At 37.3% G+C, this 15,671-nt stretch overlaps 1 protein-coding gene across 3 annotated transcripts in view; it reads right to left on the bottom strand.

Annotated features, from left to right (window-relative positions):
• The window catches only part of si (sucrase-isomaltase), a 70,830-nt gene that overhangs the window by 20,561 nt on the left and 34,598 nt on the right, over positions 1–15,671 (bottom strand). For all 3 annotated transcript variants that reach the window (XM_028464280.1, XM_028464282.1, XM_028464279.1), the window contains 15 exons: positions 15,143–15,199; positions 12,636–12,760; positions 12,405–12,493; positions 12,233–12,282; positions 11,551–11,742; positions 9,488–9,637; positions 9,206–9,412; positions 8,947–9,101; positions 4,820–4,988; positions 2,839–2,935; positions 2,580–2,692; positions 2,171–2,296; positions 977–1,105; positions 685–801; positions 84–146 (listed from right to left, as the gene is read on the bottom strand). In XM_028464280.1, the coding sequence (XP_028320081.1) occupies positions 84–146; positions 685–801; positions 977–1,105; positions 2,171–2,296; positions 2,580–2,692; positions 2,839–2,935; positions 4,820–4,988; positions 8,947–9,101; positions 9,206–9,412; positions 9,488–9,637; positions 11,551–11,742; positions 12,233–12,282; positions 12,405–12,493; positions 12,636–12,760; positions 15,143–15,199 (1,839 nt within the window). The remainder of the gene's footprint in view (positions 1–83; positions 147–684; positions 802–976; positions 1,106–2,170; positions 2,297–2,579; positions 2,693–2,838; positions 2,936–4,819; positions 4,989–8,946; positions 9,102–9,205; positions 9,413–9,487; positions 9,638–11,550; positions 11,743–12,232; positions 12,283–12,404; positions 12,494–12,635; positions 12,761–15,142; positions 15,200–15,671) is intronic.

Below are 15,671 nucleotides of genomic sequence, written 5' to 3'. Positions count from 1 at the left end.
GAAACAATCCCCATTAGCTAACATGTTCTACTGGAAGCATGAGTTTCTGTGAATTTGTAAGATCTATAGGGAAAGTATCAGACCTCTACTTGGGTTTCCCAGTCCAATGACTCATCCACAGTTACATTGGGAAAATCAGGCCAAACCTGGACAAAAAAAGAAGATAACCAAATGCCTCCAGCTCTTAGCACTAGTTGAAAGTCGAAAGACACAACAGAAAGAAAACTTTGTCTTCCAAAGATGAACTGGATCCGGCCCTAGCTTTTCTTGAAAGAGAGATAAATTCTTCTGGAGAACTTGTTGCAAAGCAAGTATGTCGTAAAGTTGAAAAGGTTTCTCTATTACCTATACCAGATGCCGCTCTAGTCTCTTCATTTATTACTAAAATATATTGATTAGAAACTGAAGCCCCATTCAGTACTAGTTTCACAAATTAAGGGAAAAGACCGTTTTGAAATTTGTTGGATATGAAATGATTGTAAGCATGACTTTAAAGCCCAGGACAAAATACACAATTTTCTTGTGAAAATTGTGCTCGTGGCGCTAGCCTTATTGTTATTCTGTTCTTTGTTTTTTGCAGTTGGAATAGGACCGCTAAGTGCCTAATCTTGTGTATTTACATTTACGCTCTTCCTTCAAACATTCTTGGCCAAAGAATATGTCGAATGTTTGAACTGTCCTTACCTTTCCCCACACAATGTCATCTGAAAGGTTCTTTGGCCATTTGATGAACACATCTGCTTCTATACCCCTATCGAAAGCAGGGTAGGAACGAGTCTCATTGCCAGAGATGGCTGGATCCTGAAATTGAATGCAAACAACTATCAGGTACTAAGAATGCACAGAGCACCCTGTGGTTTAGTAAATGTAGCTTTAATCAAATATCTTTTCAGGAACTTTGATATACCATAAATCATTGATCACTGGGCAGCTGTACATGTGTATAAGACTGCATGAATGAGAATATAATGTGTACCAGTATGAAGATGAACCTCATGCCCTCCTCTCTCATGCTGTCAACAAGGGCGGGAAGTCTTTGAAATTTTGGGCTCAGGACAAAGTTCAGCTGCCGCTCCATGTAATCAATGTCTGCGTACTGCACATCCTGCAGGAAAGAAACACCAGGCAAAGCTCACAAACAGGGGACATACGTTTTACACAATGCAAGCATGACTATTAATGACCAATTACATGAGGCTTTTTTTTCAAACCAGTCAGGTTTTTGTTAAAAACATGAAAACACTTGGGTATTTTGATGTATTTGTATCATCCCTGCAATTGGTTTCAGCCATTAAATATGTACGTTATGGTTTTCTGATCAAAGGGTATTTACCTAAATAAAAACATTTTTCATTTAAACGTGACTATTGGAATATGAAATATTTACAGTAAGTATGTAAAAATTTAGGGTTAGCCAGTCCTGACTGATTATACAGCTTTTAATTTATTTCTGTTTAATCTTCTTCTTTTTTTTTCATGTTAGGGATATGACATTAAGTAATAGGGCTCTTTTTCTTATTATTGTTGGTCAAACGTTTTATATATATATATATATATATATATATATATACATATATAACTATTCAAAACAAATGTGTTAAAATGCATATTGTATATTTATAAAAGTGCCTGTATCGTGTAAATATGTCAGCATTGATATGATTTTATCTTTTCTGTGAAGTAGTGAGGTGTCCAGTTGGTTTAGATAAATTGATTATATTTGTTTGAATCTACAAAGTCAGTAACTCTATTTTGCTTGATCTCAATAACAAATGTAATCTAATTTAGTTTAAACATTGTCCAGCTTTGACAAATACAATTGTGAAACATAGTCCATTACTGTTGGGGTGGGCTCAGTCTTTTTTTTCTTTCTACTAAGTGCATGTTACTGTCTTTTCCATCCTACTCTGGACAGAAGAAGCTTTCAGGTTGCTTTTGTTCAGATGAAAACGATAAATTGATTCTTTGTGCAGAAGAGTTGACTGAATGCAATCAAGCCAAAGCAGCAAAGAAATTGAAAGAACATATGTATAGGCACTAACCTTCACATCCTGTAACGCTGAAAAACACATATGTATCTATGTATACCTTTAAAAAAGTAATTACATTTTGATTTGCACCAACCTTTTCTAAAACAATGTCATACAATTGTTAAAAGAAATTCACTTACATAAGGAATGCCAGCCTTTCTCATGTCTTTATATAGACTTTCAATTTCTGAGTCGTTGGCATAACCATAGCGACAAAGTTGAAACCCGAGGGACCAATATGCAGGTAAAACTGGCCGCCCTATGAGCTGTTAATAAGAAAAGAAACAAAGTTAAAACACTTCAGCACAGTGAAAAGGGTGTTTTTTAGTAGAAAAACAGGACAGCATCTATAAAGTGTTTGTTTGATTGTCTGGAAGTATGTGTGTATGTGTGTTTAGACCAGCTAAATGAGAGAGTGCAATGATGCAAGGAACTACCAGCTGCTGCAGTCCATCAACAGCAGCCCAGGGCCAAGCTAGCACAAGACACACACACACACACACACACACAGGTGCACACAAACGTGTGCAAATTAGCAGCAAGACTTACTGCAGTGTATTCCTGTACCACCATCTCAGGAGTGGGTCCCAGTACTATATAGAAATCCAAGATGCCTCCCAGAGTTCGATAGGTTAAAGCAGGTGTAGGTTGGAATGTCACATCTGGGAATGATGCAGTTAACACGCACATAACATAACATATGCAAGTCAAATGTCATGAATTGCATAAGCACTCTATGAAACTTTAAAAAAGAAAAAAAATTTTTTTACATGTGCTACCATGTGCACATTCATCCACGTCGTCTTACCCATGGCATTGCTGTTAAGCAGGAGCACACCGTGAGCGTCGGCAGTGTTCTCAAGGCCCATGTAGAATGGATGAACACCGTAGCAATTCATTTTGTACTGGAGCACAAATAATGAAAGGAACTTGGTTAAAACTGTTCCAATTTAAATGTTTTGTTGGCATGTTTCTTTTGTATTTATATAGGTAATTTGTCTCACAGAAATGAACAGTTGCTACATAAAGTCTAGCAAAAATCACTGTCCAGCAGTTTTTCTTCCCTCTTTTGTAATGGATAATGTAATATCTGATTTAAAATTGTATTTATTTGTTTCAAATAAAGATTAAAACAGAAGAATACATAAAAACAAGATCAATTTGAAAAGATGCAGGAAGAAATAAAAAAAATTCTAAGTCCCACCACCTTATCGCTGTATAATTCATTACAATATTACTGTTGATTTTTATACATAATGAATGGATATAATATTCAATATACAATAAATCAACTGCACCAATAAACAGTACATACAGTAATAATACTATATACATCATTATATATGCCAATTCCAAGTAAGTCATTGTTATAGAAATGTATCTACCACTAAAATAAACATATTACATCAGTTTACAATATTAATAAATATGACATTCATTGGTTTTCTATCTGAAATACATTTTTTTAACTTATACTTGCATAGGTGTACTGAATGGAAGCTTATTGTTGTATGAAAGGGACATTTTTTAACTTTTTGTTTTTGCAGTCTGGCAAAAAAATAAAAAAATAAAAATCCCCATAGACCAGGGGTATTCAACTCCACTCCTTGAGGGTTGGATTCCTGAGACTTTTTAGATGTGTCTCTGCTCCAACACATCTGATTGAAACTAATGTGTTGTTATCAAGGTCTGCATAAGCATGAAAACGAGTCATTCGTTTGATTCAGGTGTGTTGGAGCAGGGGCACATCTAAAAGTGTCAGGAATCCGGCCCTCGAGGACTAGAGTTGAATACTCCTGTCACAGACCCTATTTAAAATGTTCTCAATTGTATTGTTTTCGTTTGTGTAGTATATGCTGTTGTTGGGTTTTGGTTCCCTATTTACCCATTTCCTTTTTAAGAAAAATGTAAAGTGAAAAAATATTCAGTGACTTGTAAAGTTTTGTTCTGCTCAGTTTACACTAAAATGTTTTTTCTTGCTTAAGTAACAATTCATATGTTGTGTTTGGCCTGTTGTTGCTGAAAAGGATTTCATGACAACTGTATGGTTTAGATGAAGATTAGAATGGACAGACGGGGGTTAAGGGGAACAGACAGAAAGGTGGCGGGGGACAGAAAATCTGCCTCATTTCAGACGTCACCATTCAGAGATCAAAACTCGTGGGAATGTTACACTCCATCAGCTACTTTCACTTCTACAAAGAATAGTGTTTAACCGTAATCATATGGCTCTGAGGACTGACACTCTCTGTCAGCTCTGCTTAGATGTGTAAAGTGTTTGCATGTTCTTGTGACACACGGGACTTTGGTGAAGGAATGAAACAAATTAGTTCTGGCTTATTCAGTCACAACAAGGGAGAACCGGTAAGCATCTTCTTAAAATTGTAGTTGTTTTGCTTAACTTCTTATGAGAAGTGAAGAGAAAATGTAGAGTAGCTTTGTAAGACATTAGCATAAAATAAACTTTTAAATTCAGAACTTTGCACACAAAACCCTTCACATAAATACAGAATAAATATCTCATAGACCTGACATTAAGAAGATTAAGTCTATAGATATTGTAGTTAAGATTTTATGGCTATTTACAGTATATCATAATGTACATTTGATTGACATATATAACTTAGTTGATTGAAGGAAGAGTGAAGCAATTTTACCTTTGATTTCATTTAAAATTTCATTGATAGAAAATAACATGCATGCATAACGTACAGTAAAAATCAAGAAAATCAACAAAATAGGGGTTAACTACAAAGAATATTAAAGCACATTGTTGTGTTAATACTTACACCTGGAGGCTGGTCTTTGGAAAACATACCCCAGGTGTGAAAGTTAAGATCGTGTTTATAAGTTGGATGTTCTGTCTCTCCAAAGCCATATACAAACTCAGATGAAAGCTTTGTTGAGATTTGGATGAACAAATCAGAGAAGGTGAAACCAGGCACTGAAGAATCCCAGCTGTGAGAAATAATAATAATCATTTTCACAAGTGAAAGGACAAAATGGTAACTTTTTAAAAACAAACTTTGAGTAATATGAGTGAGATGTCTCGCTATGGGATGAATCCTCTGTCTGCATTCCTCAGAAGCATTATTTCAATCTGCCAATCCTGATTGGCCGGTGAAGCGCGTCAGTCCGCTAGGGAGTTACCCACCTCCTATAAAAGGAGGACACGGACAGACGAGCACTCTTCAAAATAAGCACCTCTTCGCCTTGTTCGAGCAAGAAGGGTAGTCTGGTGAGACATCGCACTTATATTACTCATAGAACTGGGGTTATATACATAACCTAAAGTTCTATTTCATAATATTTTGTGAGATGTCTCACTATGGGATATGGAAACTCCTGTAGTGCAGACATGCTTATCGAGCGGTAACAGCCCCCAGGGCAGACGTCTGATCACATGAAGACAGTCAAACCGCCCGTGCCATGCATTAATTACAAATTATTTTTGGTTTTAAAATGAGAAATGAACATTGTAGTAGGAGTTTGTTATTGCTAATCAATGTCCAGCCACTTTCTTCGGTTCAGGTTGGGATTTTTACTTTTGTTGGTATCCACATGCCATATTTGGCATGGCACTGTTTTATTAATTAATTTAGCTATACTTAAAATCTGAGATTCTTTTTTTTAATTTTTAATTTAATTTGTGTTATTTTATTTTTTTTTTTAAATTTTACATTTTTGACAAACTATTTTTTTCAGATGACTTTGTGGAAAATAAATTAAGTTTACTATACACAAGGGAACCGTGGCAAGATTTATTACCAAAAGTAAATGTGGGGGTGGTAAAAGTAACTAGTAACTTTTACTTTGAAAACTATGTAATTGAGCTACTTTTTACTTGTACTAGAGTATTTTATGTATGACTTACTTGTACTTGTACTTGAGAACAATTTCAATCAATTAACAGTACTTCTATTTGAGTAGGATATTTTAGTACTCTTAGCACCTCTGACCAAAAGCAACTTCAACTTCCATCCCAAAAAAGCAGGTTACAGTATGTTTTGTTGGTTGGGCGAAGCTGGAGCAGCAAGATTAAACCTGCACAATCAATCAATCAATCAATCAATCTTTTATTTGTATAGCGCCAAATCATAACCAATGGTATCTCAAGACACTTTACAGTAGAGCAGTCTTAAGGACGGACTCTTCATTTTATGGATACACACATATGCATATATACCTAGCACAGAGCGCTGAGGAACCCCGTAGCTTACTTTAGTGTACACAGAAGACCTATTATTCACGTGTACAAACTGGTACCTATCAGATAGGTAGGACTTAAACCAGTTTAGGGCAGTCCCTGTGATTCCAAGTAATTCCTCTAATTTCTCTAGTAGAATATAGTGATCTATAGTGTCAAAAGCTGCACTAAGATCTAATAAAACCAGCACTGAGAGTCGTCCTTCATCTGAAGCCCAGAGTAGATCATTAGTTACTTTAACTAAAGCAGTCTCTGTGCTGTGTTGAGCTCTAAAACCTGACTGGAAGTCCTCGAACAGGTTGTTGTTTTGAAGGAAGTCACAGAGCTGAGCCGCCACAACTTTCTCAAGAATCTTTGAAATAAAAGGAAGATTAGATATAGGCCTGTAGTTTGCTAAAGTGCTGGAATCAAGAGTAGGTTTTTTGAGAAGGGGTTTGATTACAGCTACTTTAAAGGACTGTGGCACGTAGCCTATTGATAGGGATATATTTATTGTCTCCAACAAAGATGGGCAGACCAGGGGAACAACTTCTTTAAACAGCTTAGTTGGGATCGGATCTGAAAGGCAGGTCGATGGTTTAGAGGATGAAATGATAGAGTTAAGTTCCTGAAGTCCTATATGTGTGAAACAGTTTAGGTTAGGCCTATTTACATTTAATGGTACAGCAGGCCCAGGTGAAGGCAGGGAGTGGCTAATTTTATCTCTAATCTTATTAATTTTATCGTTAAAAAATGTCATAAAGTCCTCTCAGCTGAGGGCTAGAGGAATCATGGGCTCAATAGAGCTCTGACTTTGTGTTAGCCTGGCTACAGTGCTGAAAAGGTACCTCGGATTATTTTTATTTTCTTCAATTAGTGAGGAGTAGTATGTAGATCGAGTATGTCGTAAGGCTGTCATGTATTTACTATGGCTTTCTTGCCAGAGTATTCGTGACTCCTCTGTTTTATTGGAGCGCCACATTCTCTCTAATTTACGGGTTGTTTGTTTGAGTGTGCGAGTTTCAGAGCTAAACCACGTAGCTTTCCTCCGACGTTTAATAGTTTTTTCCCTCAATGGGACAATTGAGTCCAAGGTGGATTTTAGTAGACTAGCAGAGCTATCGACAAGCAGATCCAGTTGAGAGGGGTTATAATTAATAGTTTAGTTATTTATTGGATGGTGCACTGGGTTTAAGGCAGCAGGAATGGCCTCTTTAAATTTAGCCACAGCACTATTGGACAGATTTCTACTCGTAACTATTTTATTGCACAGTGCGAGATCCTCTAGGATAATGTTAAAAGATATTAAAAAGTGATCTGATAGCAGAGGATTTTCAGGGTAGACTTTTAGTTCATTAATATCAAGGCCATATGTTAGAACAAGATCAAGAGTATGATTTAAACGATGAGTAGCTTCATTAATAGTTTGAAAAAAGCCAACTGAGTCTATTAGGGACATAAAGGCTGAGCTCATAGGCTATCACTATCTTTGTCAACATGGATATTAAAATCTCCTACTATCAGTATTTTATCAGAACTGAGGACTAAGTTTGATATAAACTCAGAGAATTCTGATAGAAATTCAGAATAAGGGCCTGGAGGACGGTAAATTATCGCAAATAAGACTGGCTGGCAGGTTTTTGATTCGGTATGAGATAAATTTAGAACCAGGCTTTCATAGGAAGTGTAACTGGCCTTTGGTTTAGGATAGATTAGGAGAGAGGAATGATAAATAGCTGCTACACCACCTCCATGGCCTATGTCTCGTGGCATATGAGTATTTAAATGACTGGGAGGAGTGGCTTCATTTAAACTAACATATTCATCTTGATACAGCCATGTTTCAGTTAAACAGAATAAATCAAAGTTATTTTTTGAGATAAGGTCATTTACTAGTAGAGATTTGGATCTCAGTGATCTAATATTTAATAGAGCACATTAAATGGTTTTATGTTTTGGTGTTTCTAGATTTGAGATTTTAATTTTTTTCAGATTTTTATAATTGATAGTTCTTTTATTTGATTTTATGTTAAAATCATTGTGAAATTTGGGTCGGGGGACAGACACCGTCTCCATAAAATAATATTCATCACCATCACAACAGTTGTCATGGCGATGAACACAGCTATCATAATAGCAATGGGAGGGAAACTGTCCTAAGGCAAGCGCAGAGGGGCGTGGAGGACTCCCCCTCTGTAACATGGTCTCATTCATGAGATGTCATAACAGTGACTGTGCCATGTTTTCTGAGAGTAGAGATGCTCCCTCCAAAGTAGGGTGGATTCCATCTCTTCCTATCAGGTTCGGTTTTCCCGAGAAGGATCTCCAATTATCAATGAAGCCCACCTCGTTTTCTGGACACCACAGAGCGAACATGAAAACTCCACACAGAACCTTTTTCAACTCAAGCTATGCAATCATCTTCTTGCCGTTTTGCTTTTAGACCTAATTTTAGACCTAATTATTAACCGTTAAACTACTGTGTTGCCCCCCCTTTTCCCCTTTGTTGCTTTAACCTATTAAGAAGACATTTACCAAAATGTTTCTTGATAACCCAATGAATAGTTGCATCTTGATTACCAAGAGTTACATTTATTTAATTTGAAAGACTTTGGACCAGAAACAGCTAAATGCAAAGGCCTCTGGGGCCAAATCTGGCAATGTTCAACATACTTGGCTGGATTTGAACCTACACCTCCAGCCGTATTCTTTCCAACTGGAAATACTCACATCTTTGTCCCTGTGCTTTTCCTGATGACTTGGATGCCAAATGGATTGTTGGTGACTACCACCTTGTATAGCCTCTTGTTCTCATCTGTCTCAGGAGCATCAGGTACTGACAGTGGAACAGGGACTTCATATCGCTCAGTGGCTGGGTCCCAGATCTGAATATGAAGACATTATCAGTGTGTGTGTGTGTGTGTGTGTGCGTGCGTGTGTGTGTGTGGGCTTAACAAATCATAAATGGATTAAAAGTGTGAACACAAACCTTGAACTGCAACATGTCACTGCTGTGATAGTAAACCTCGACACGGAGGGTGTCGATGTTTGGTGAACCTGGATAAGCACTACTCCTGTACTTTTTATTGCGACTAATATCAAGTGTGATGCCTGCCATGGTTTCCCGGATTGTGGTTACTCTGTAACCATAGTCTTCTGGATAGAAGCACCAAGGAACACGTGCAATTTCACTTGTCTATGCCAAACAAAAAGAAGCAGTTATTTTTTGGAAAAGGAAGTGTATTATTATGTTTATATAGACAACACTCACTTTCCAGATGCACCCTCTGGCTGTGCATTTAGCTTCATCTGCATTGTTCTCTGGATAGCAGTCAAAACGATGGTAATCTTCTGGCAGCACTTTCCACTCCACCAAATATGTCTCGCCGAGGGTCAAATTGAGGTTGCGCAAAAACAGGACCTGTGTATGATGAAGTGTTGGCACTATGAAATAGTTGGACTGTATTGTGGTTGCAATTCTAAGGACAACACTTTGTCTCAAAGTTTTGTTGCTATCAAGCAAACATGCAAAACAGAGAAAACGTGAGGGCTTAAAACTGAGTAATTATAAGGCAGATGTTACTTTGTCTAATGAGTCATTATCACACCAAATCTCCAAGAGTCCCTTTAACTCTGCAACTTCCATCTGATAAGAGTATTTACTTCAGGGCTAGCATCTGCTTTTTCACAGTGAATCTCTTTGACGTTAAGCTTCATTGACTCTATTGTATAAATCTCATCATGCAGTACAGGCAGACACAAAATGTTTATATTTAGAGGGAAAGAATTGGAAATGTGCAAAGGGACAGGTTGCCAATCCGACAAGATACATTTGTGTAAGTGGGAAAAATAAATAAAAGTACAGAAAAAAAAATGACTCAAAGTTAAGCACATTTAAAGCTGAGGGAATTATTAAGTTTATAAAATGTATGAATTGTGCAATCCATGTAGAAATTAAGTCATATACAGTTGTTTATGTAACATAGATCTCTTTGAGACTATACACTATACTCCATGGAATTATGAGCATCATTCTAGGCCCACATTTGTCACACTCCAGAAGGACATGGTGAGCTGTTGGTTTAACAATACATTTAGCCCTGGTAGTGGTACTTTTCTCTACTGAGAGTATTATTTTTCAAATGCTTCTTATGATCAACAACCCTATGTAGCCCTGGAATCAACACTTGGCAAAAGCATCGACACGAAAAACAGAACAAACTCACACTAAATGAGACCCAAAATAAAGCTATGAAACTTAACAAAACCCCATGACACTGTACATATTTTATTTATATAACCATCCTGCATCAATCATCTAATCCAGTGGTTCCCAAACTGGGGAGGAGAAGTCAATACGGGGTATGGTGGAGCACTACTACGCTCTTGCCAAATCTTGAGCCGGAAAACTAGAAAATATATTATTTCTTTGCTTCTTCTGCTTCTCGACGAAGGCAGTCGCACTCTCTGTTTCTCCCTCCCTTCTGCCCTTATCTCTCCCTGCTGCTGTGCCTTGTCTTGTGTTCTTTGCTGTTGTCAGTAGCGCAGCTACAGGTTTTCAATTTCAAATGCCTTCGTCGGCCATCTTCCTGCCCCCCATCCCATCCGTGCTACATGGAGGCGTGGTAGCAGCGCCCATCGGCAGCACGCCAATGTCCCTAAATGGCTGGAATCCTGTTCTTCTTCCCACCCGACCCCCTCCCCCAGCCCATGTGCCTTGTCTGGTGTTCTTTGACTGTGTCCTGCTTAAATTTGTTTGCGGAGGCGGTTATCTCCTGGTTTTACACTGCCTTCTCTGTTTAGGGAAACCAGTCTCAAACTGGCCGTTTTCCCCTTAGTTCTCCTCCTGTTGTTGATCCCTTTTTCACCTAAATATGCAGGCGCCGCAAATGGCTGCTCCGGGGTGTGTTGGCGTGTATTCTTTCGCTGCAACTACCAAGTCAAATTCCTAGTAATGTTCTAAACTGTACATGGCAAATAAAGCATTCTGATTAAAGAATATTATCAATACTGTTCTAAAATATGTGTCTTATTTAGGAGTTTTGAAGAAGAATAGCCAGATAAATAACTTTTTTCAATATAGGTAAAAATGTTTATACAGCTTGTAGATTTTTTTTTTTCTTCTTTTCTTTTCCTTTTTTTCACAATGGGGGGGGCCCTGGAAATGTTTAATTCTTCAAAGAGAGGTGCATCAGAAGACATTTTGGAACCACTGTTGTATTAAAAGATTTTGGATTTTCCACCTTTTGTATCAGAGAGGGTTTTTTGCCTTCAAATTCCCTTGAATTAATGCATCATTTAATTGTACATAATGCTGTGTTTAAGTGTTGTTACCTTTTTAGCTCGATCGTGTTCAATGTTTCCGGCTGGTATTGTGTTGGTGGAGTTTAAACCACTTTCACTGTTAACTTGGGTTACGGACACAGATGTAGGAGTGTGAGGTACACCAAGGATCGTAATGTTTTCAAAGTGAAGATTGTTTGGATCCCTGTAGCCAGCATTAGTCACACGCATAGTCAGTATTCCCTACAAGAGAACAGATTTACAATTCACAGTACAGATAATGATTGAAATAAGCATGCAAAGGGATTGTTCGTATTGATAATACACTGTTTTGATGGTGAAAACCAAAAGGACATGTCCATGAATTCCCTACAGCCTCACATTACATTAAATACACAAAGGAAAGTCTGTCTCAGAAGCTATAGGAAAGCCTCTATTTATCAGTCAAGAAGCTCTGCTGATGGATTTTCTGTCATAAAGCCTCCACCCTTGAGTAATGCTAATAAAAGGGCGAGAAAATGAGGAACATACATTAAACATGTTTAGAGATCTGCAGCCATAACATGTGGTACTTGATCCAGCACAGCTTTACCAGCTAAACATTGATTAATCCTGTTTGGTTTTGGTCAAACTGCGAAATAAAACATCTCCAGTGGTATTGAACTCTGATATAGTAGGATGTTTTTCTGCATCAGGATTTAAGAAGGTTTAACACCTTATGGGGCTAACTTACATAAATAGCTGAGAACTGGTAGTGAAGGAAGTTGCCGTTCTCAACAGTCCCTGTGCAAAAGATGGAGGAATTTCAATTAGTACAGAATTAAGTTAGGTTTAAACTCAACAGTTACGTAGACTTGTTGAAACACACGCATGCACAAAGCCTGTAATTAGGCATGCAACTGTACCTCGTGAGTCCCCATCATCCCAGAAGAGCTCCCCAGCTGCCTGGTTATTGTCATCGAGAGCAACGATCAAACCCATCGGGTGACGTCGACTAGAAAAATTTACACAAGCATTAAAACTATTAATACATTTTGCTGGTTATGAATTTTGTTCATCCAAATGAAAATAGATTGATTGCTTGCAGGATTTAGTTGTTAGTGCGTTTGGAATTGTGTGCACTTGTTGTCACGCACCTGTAGGTGGTGGTGACATCAGGTCTCTGAGTGGGCAGGATTGCACCACCCCTAATGTGCAAACCCATCGTGTCTCCCGGTAGGTCCATTTGAACACTAGTTTTCCGGATTGTCAGTTGTTCCATCTTTATTTAAATATAAAGAGAGTAAATGTATTGTAAATAGCATGATTATCTCTGCCAAGGAAGTCATATTTCACCAGCATTTATTTTTTCATCTATCTGTTAGCAGGGTTATGTCAAAAGTACTGAACAAATTAAGACAACATTTTAACTAAAGGCCTTACACCCAATAAAGATTCCATTCAATTTTGGGGATGGATCTGGAACAATATCCTGATTCTGGATGAGTTTGAAAAATCCCCAAAATCCCTATCATCAGTTAATTGAACTAATTCTACAACAACTCCTGCGGGTGACTTTGCACATTACATGTTCTAGTCAAAAGTTCCGTTTTACTTTCTGCAGTGCAGCCACATGCTAAAAAGTTCTGACAAGCCTTTTAAGTGTGAACGATCATGGAACCATGATCAGGATCATTGATCTAAATAACTGCCAATATCTGGAAAATATGATATTTGAAGCTTGGAGGAGGTGGAGGCTCTCTGAGTTCTTTTATTATTTATGTTTTCACTATGCTGTCTTAAAGTGGTATTCAGGGCTGAAACAATTATGAAATATATGACAGGCCCTGTGATAGTCAATAATTAGTACATTTTTCAAAACTGCCAGCCTGACCTGCACTTCAAGCATGCTTCTAACATATTTCTTTACATCTTACATCTCTGCCTCTGCACATACTTCCTTATGTACTGTATGTGTGTGTGTGTGTGTGCAAAAGAGGAAAACAAACTACATTGAGAAAGAGATTTAATAGAGTACAGTATGGGCGTGTGTGTGTGGGCTAGAGTTAGTGAAGCGGCTATAAGCAATTTCCGAACTTATCTCTCCCTCATTGTCTGCCTTAAGGAGGTCTTTTCCAGCCTTGTCTTCTGCTTTTATCCTTAGGTTTGGTTGCCAATACTTTTATCTATCTACTTCTCTTCAGATGTTTCACCCCATTACCTCTTCTCATCTCGTTGAGTTTTTTCCTTTTCTTTCCTTTAATTGTCCTTTTTTTACCTTAACGCTTTCCTTTTATTTAACTTTGCTTGCATCGTTTATTTTTTCTCTTTAACTTGTTTTTCATGGTGACTTCCAACACATCAATACACCTGCATGCTTCCATGCTCCTACCAAGATAATCATAGGGGACCAAGAGTAACAAGGGGCCAGCAGCAATACATCCAATCTAATCGTACATCTGATCAGAGGGTGCTTTACATCGCAACTGTAGTGCCCAAATAAGGTCCCGAAGGAACTCGGCATCTCTTTTATCTCTCTGTCAGGGAGATAGTCCGACCCCTCACTGGTGTGTCCCCTCTTTCACTCTGTCTTTGTCCGTACTCTCACTCTGCCCTATCGTACTTCTCTTTGTCGCAAACAAAGAACTGGAGGCTACGACTTTCATGTATTGCTTTTTTTTTTTTTTTTTAGTGTTAATAATTTAACAAAGTACTGATGAGCTAATTGGTAATGGTTTGCAATACATCAGTACATCAGTACATAATTACATCGACAGTCTTTTTATGAGGTTCAATCTTCCTAAATTGTCAGTAGAGTGTAGACTCTGACACAGTTTTCTTTTACGTCAAACGTAAAGGAATTGTGTCAGGATATAACCATACAACAGAAATATCTATTTTCCCATTAGTTACAAACATACTTGCTTTGCAACATTTTTTTTTTTTAATTTTATTTTAGAAACAAATGTCTAAATGTGGCATTAAACTAAACTACAGTAATGACTCAATTTGTCATTACTGGATTAAAGAATCACCTAAGATCTTAAAGTACTAAAAAGTGCTTTAGAAAAAAAAAAAAAATTGTTGTTAGTTTTTACATAGTTGATTTGAGGGATTTACGTTTTATAAATGTATGATCAAAACTGTAATATATGGTAGAAACACAACCAAAAATTATTTATTATGCGTTTTTGTGGAAAATTAAACATGGAAATGTGCGAGCAGTCAGTTCGGATTCCTGAATAGAATAATAAATGTCCGATAAGTGCCTAATGTTTATTTTGTGGCATGCTCCTATCGCCGTTGTATCAATGCATGCACTGAAACAAAGCCAGTCTCTTTACAGATTGTATAACGTCTTGTCTCATTTTCTGTACCTGCTTACCCTCATAGGGTTGCAGTGGCCTATATGACATTAGACATGAGGTAGAGAAAGCACTGCTTAACAGTCAAACCTCCTATTTCAAGTATTCTTTAAAAATGGATATTAAGTTTCGGGCAAGTGGCTAATCAGGTTTAAAAATTTTAAGGAATGTAAAATCTGACAATGAGGTAATTTTTTGTTTGTAATTTTTGTATTCATTTTTTTCAACATTTAACTACTTACAACTATGCTGTTGATTTTACTAGTGCACTAGCCTTAGCAACAAGGGGAGATGCTTACCGTTTCGTAGTTGTACCAAAGAGCATCTGGTATGTATGCTGTCAACTTGGTAACACCCTTAGAAAAAGTAAAAGAAAAGTTGTAATCAGAGAAAACTTAACATGAGAGAATATATGCTTCAAAGCATTAAACGTCAGCACATTGCTTGCTGTTAAACTTTACTAAAAATTCACAAAGCAAAAACTTCCATTAAAGGTTTATGAGCTGCCCATCATTTAATCAAAGTTCTCACAAAGCCCTTGTGACATTTCAGACAACATTGCTATAATGCAAAAGATGGTGGGAAGACAGAATCAAACAGAGATGGACAGGTGACAGGTCTTGATGGCTTAAAGGTGTAAGAAAGACTAGGACAATCAATAGACGAGCACCAAGTCTTTGATAGGGTTGTCACTACCTTGATAGGTCTGACATTGCAGATCAGAAGACCTAAGAAAGAGATAATCTTAGAGGATTCAGTGCTAGATATGGCTGTGGGTAAAAAAAAAAAAAAAAAAAAATTACAATCACGAAATACAGTTTGTTGACT

Source organism: Gouania willdenowi, chromosome 13 (genome assembly GCF_900634775.1).
Source record: "Gouania willdenowi chromosome 13, fGouWil2.1, whole genome shotgun sequence".
NCBI classification, from domain to species: domain Eukaryota; kingdom Metazoa; phylum Chordata; class Actinopteri; order Blenniiformes; family Gobiesocidae; genus Gouania; species Gouania willdenowi.
This window is presented reverse-complemented; position numbering and strand designations above follow the sequence as displayed.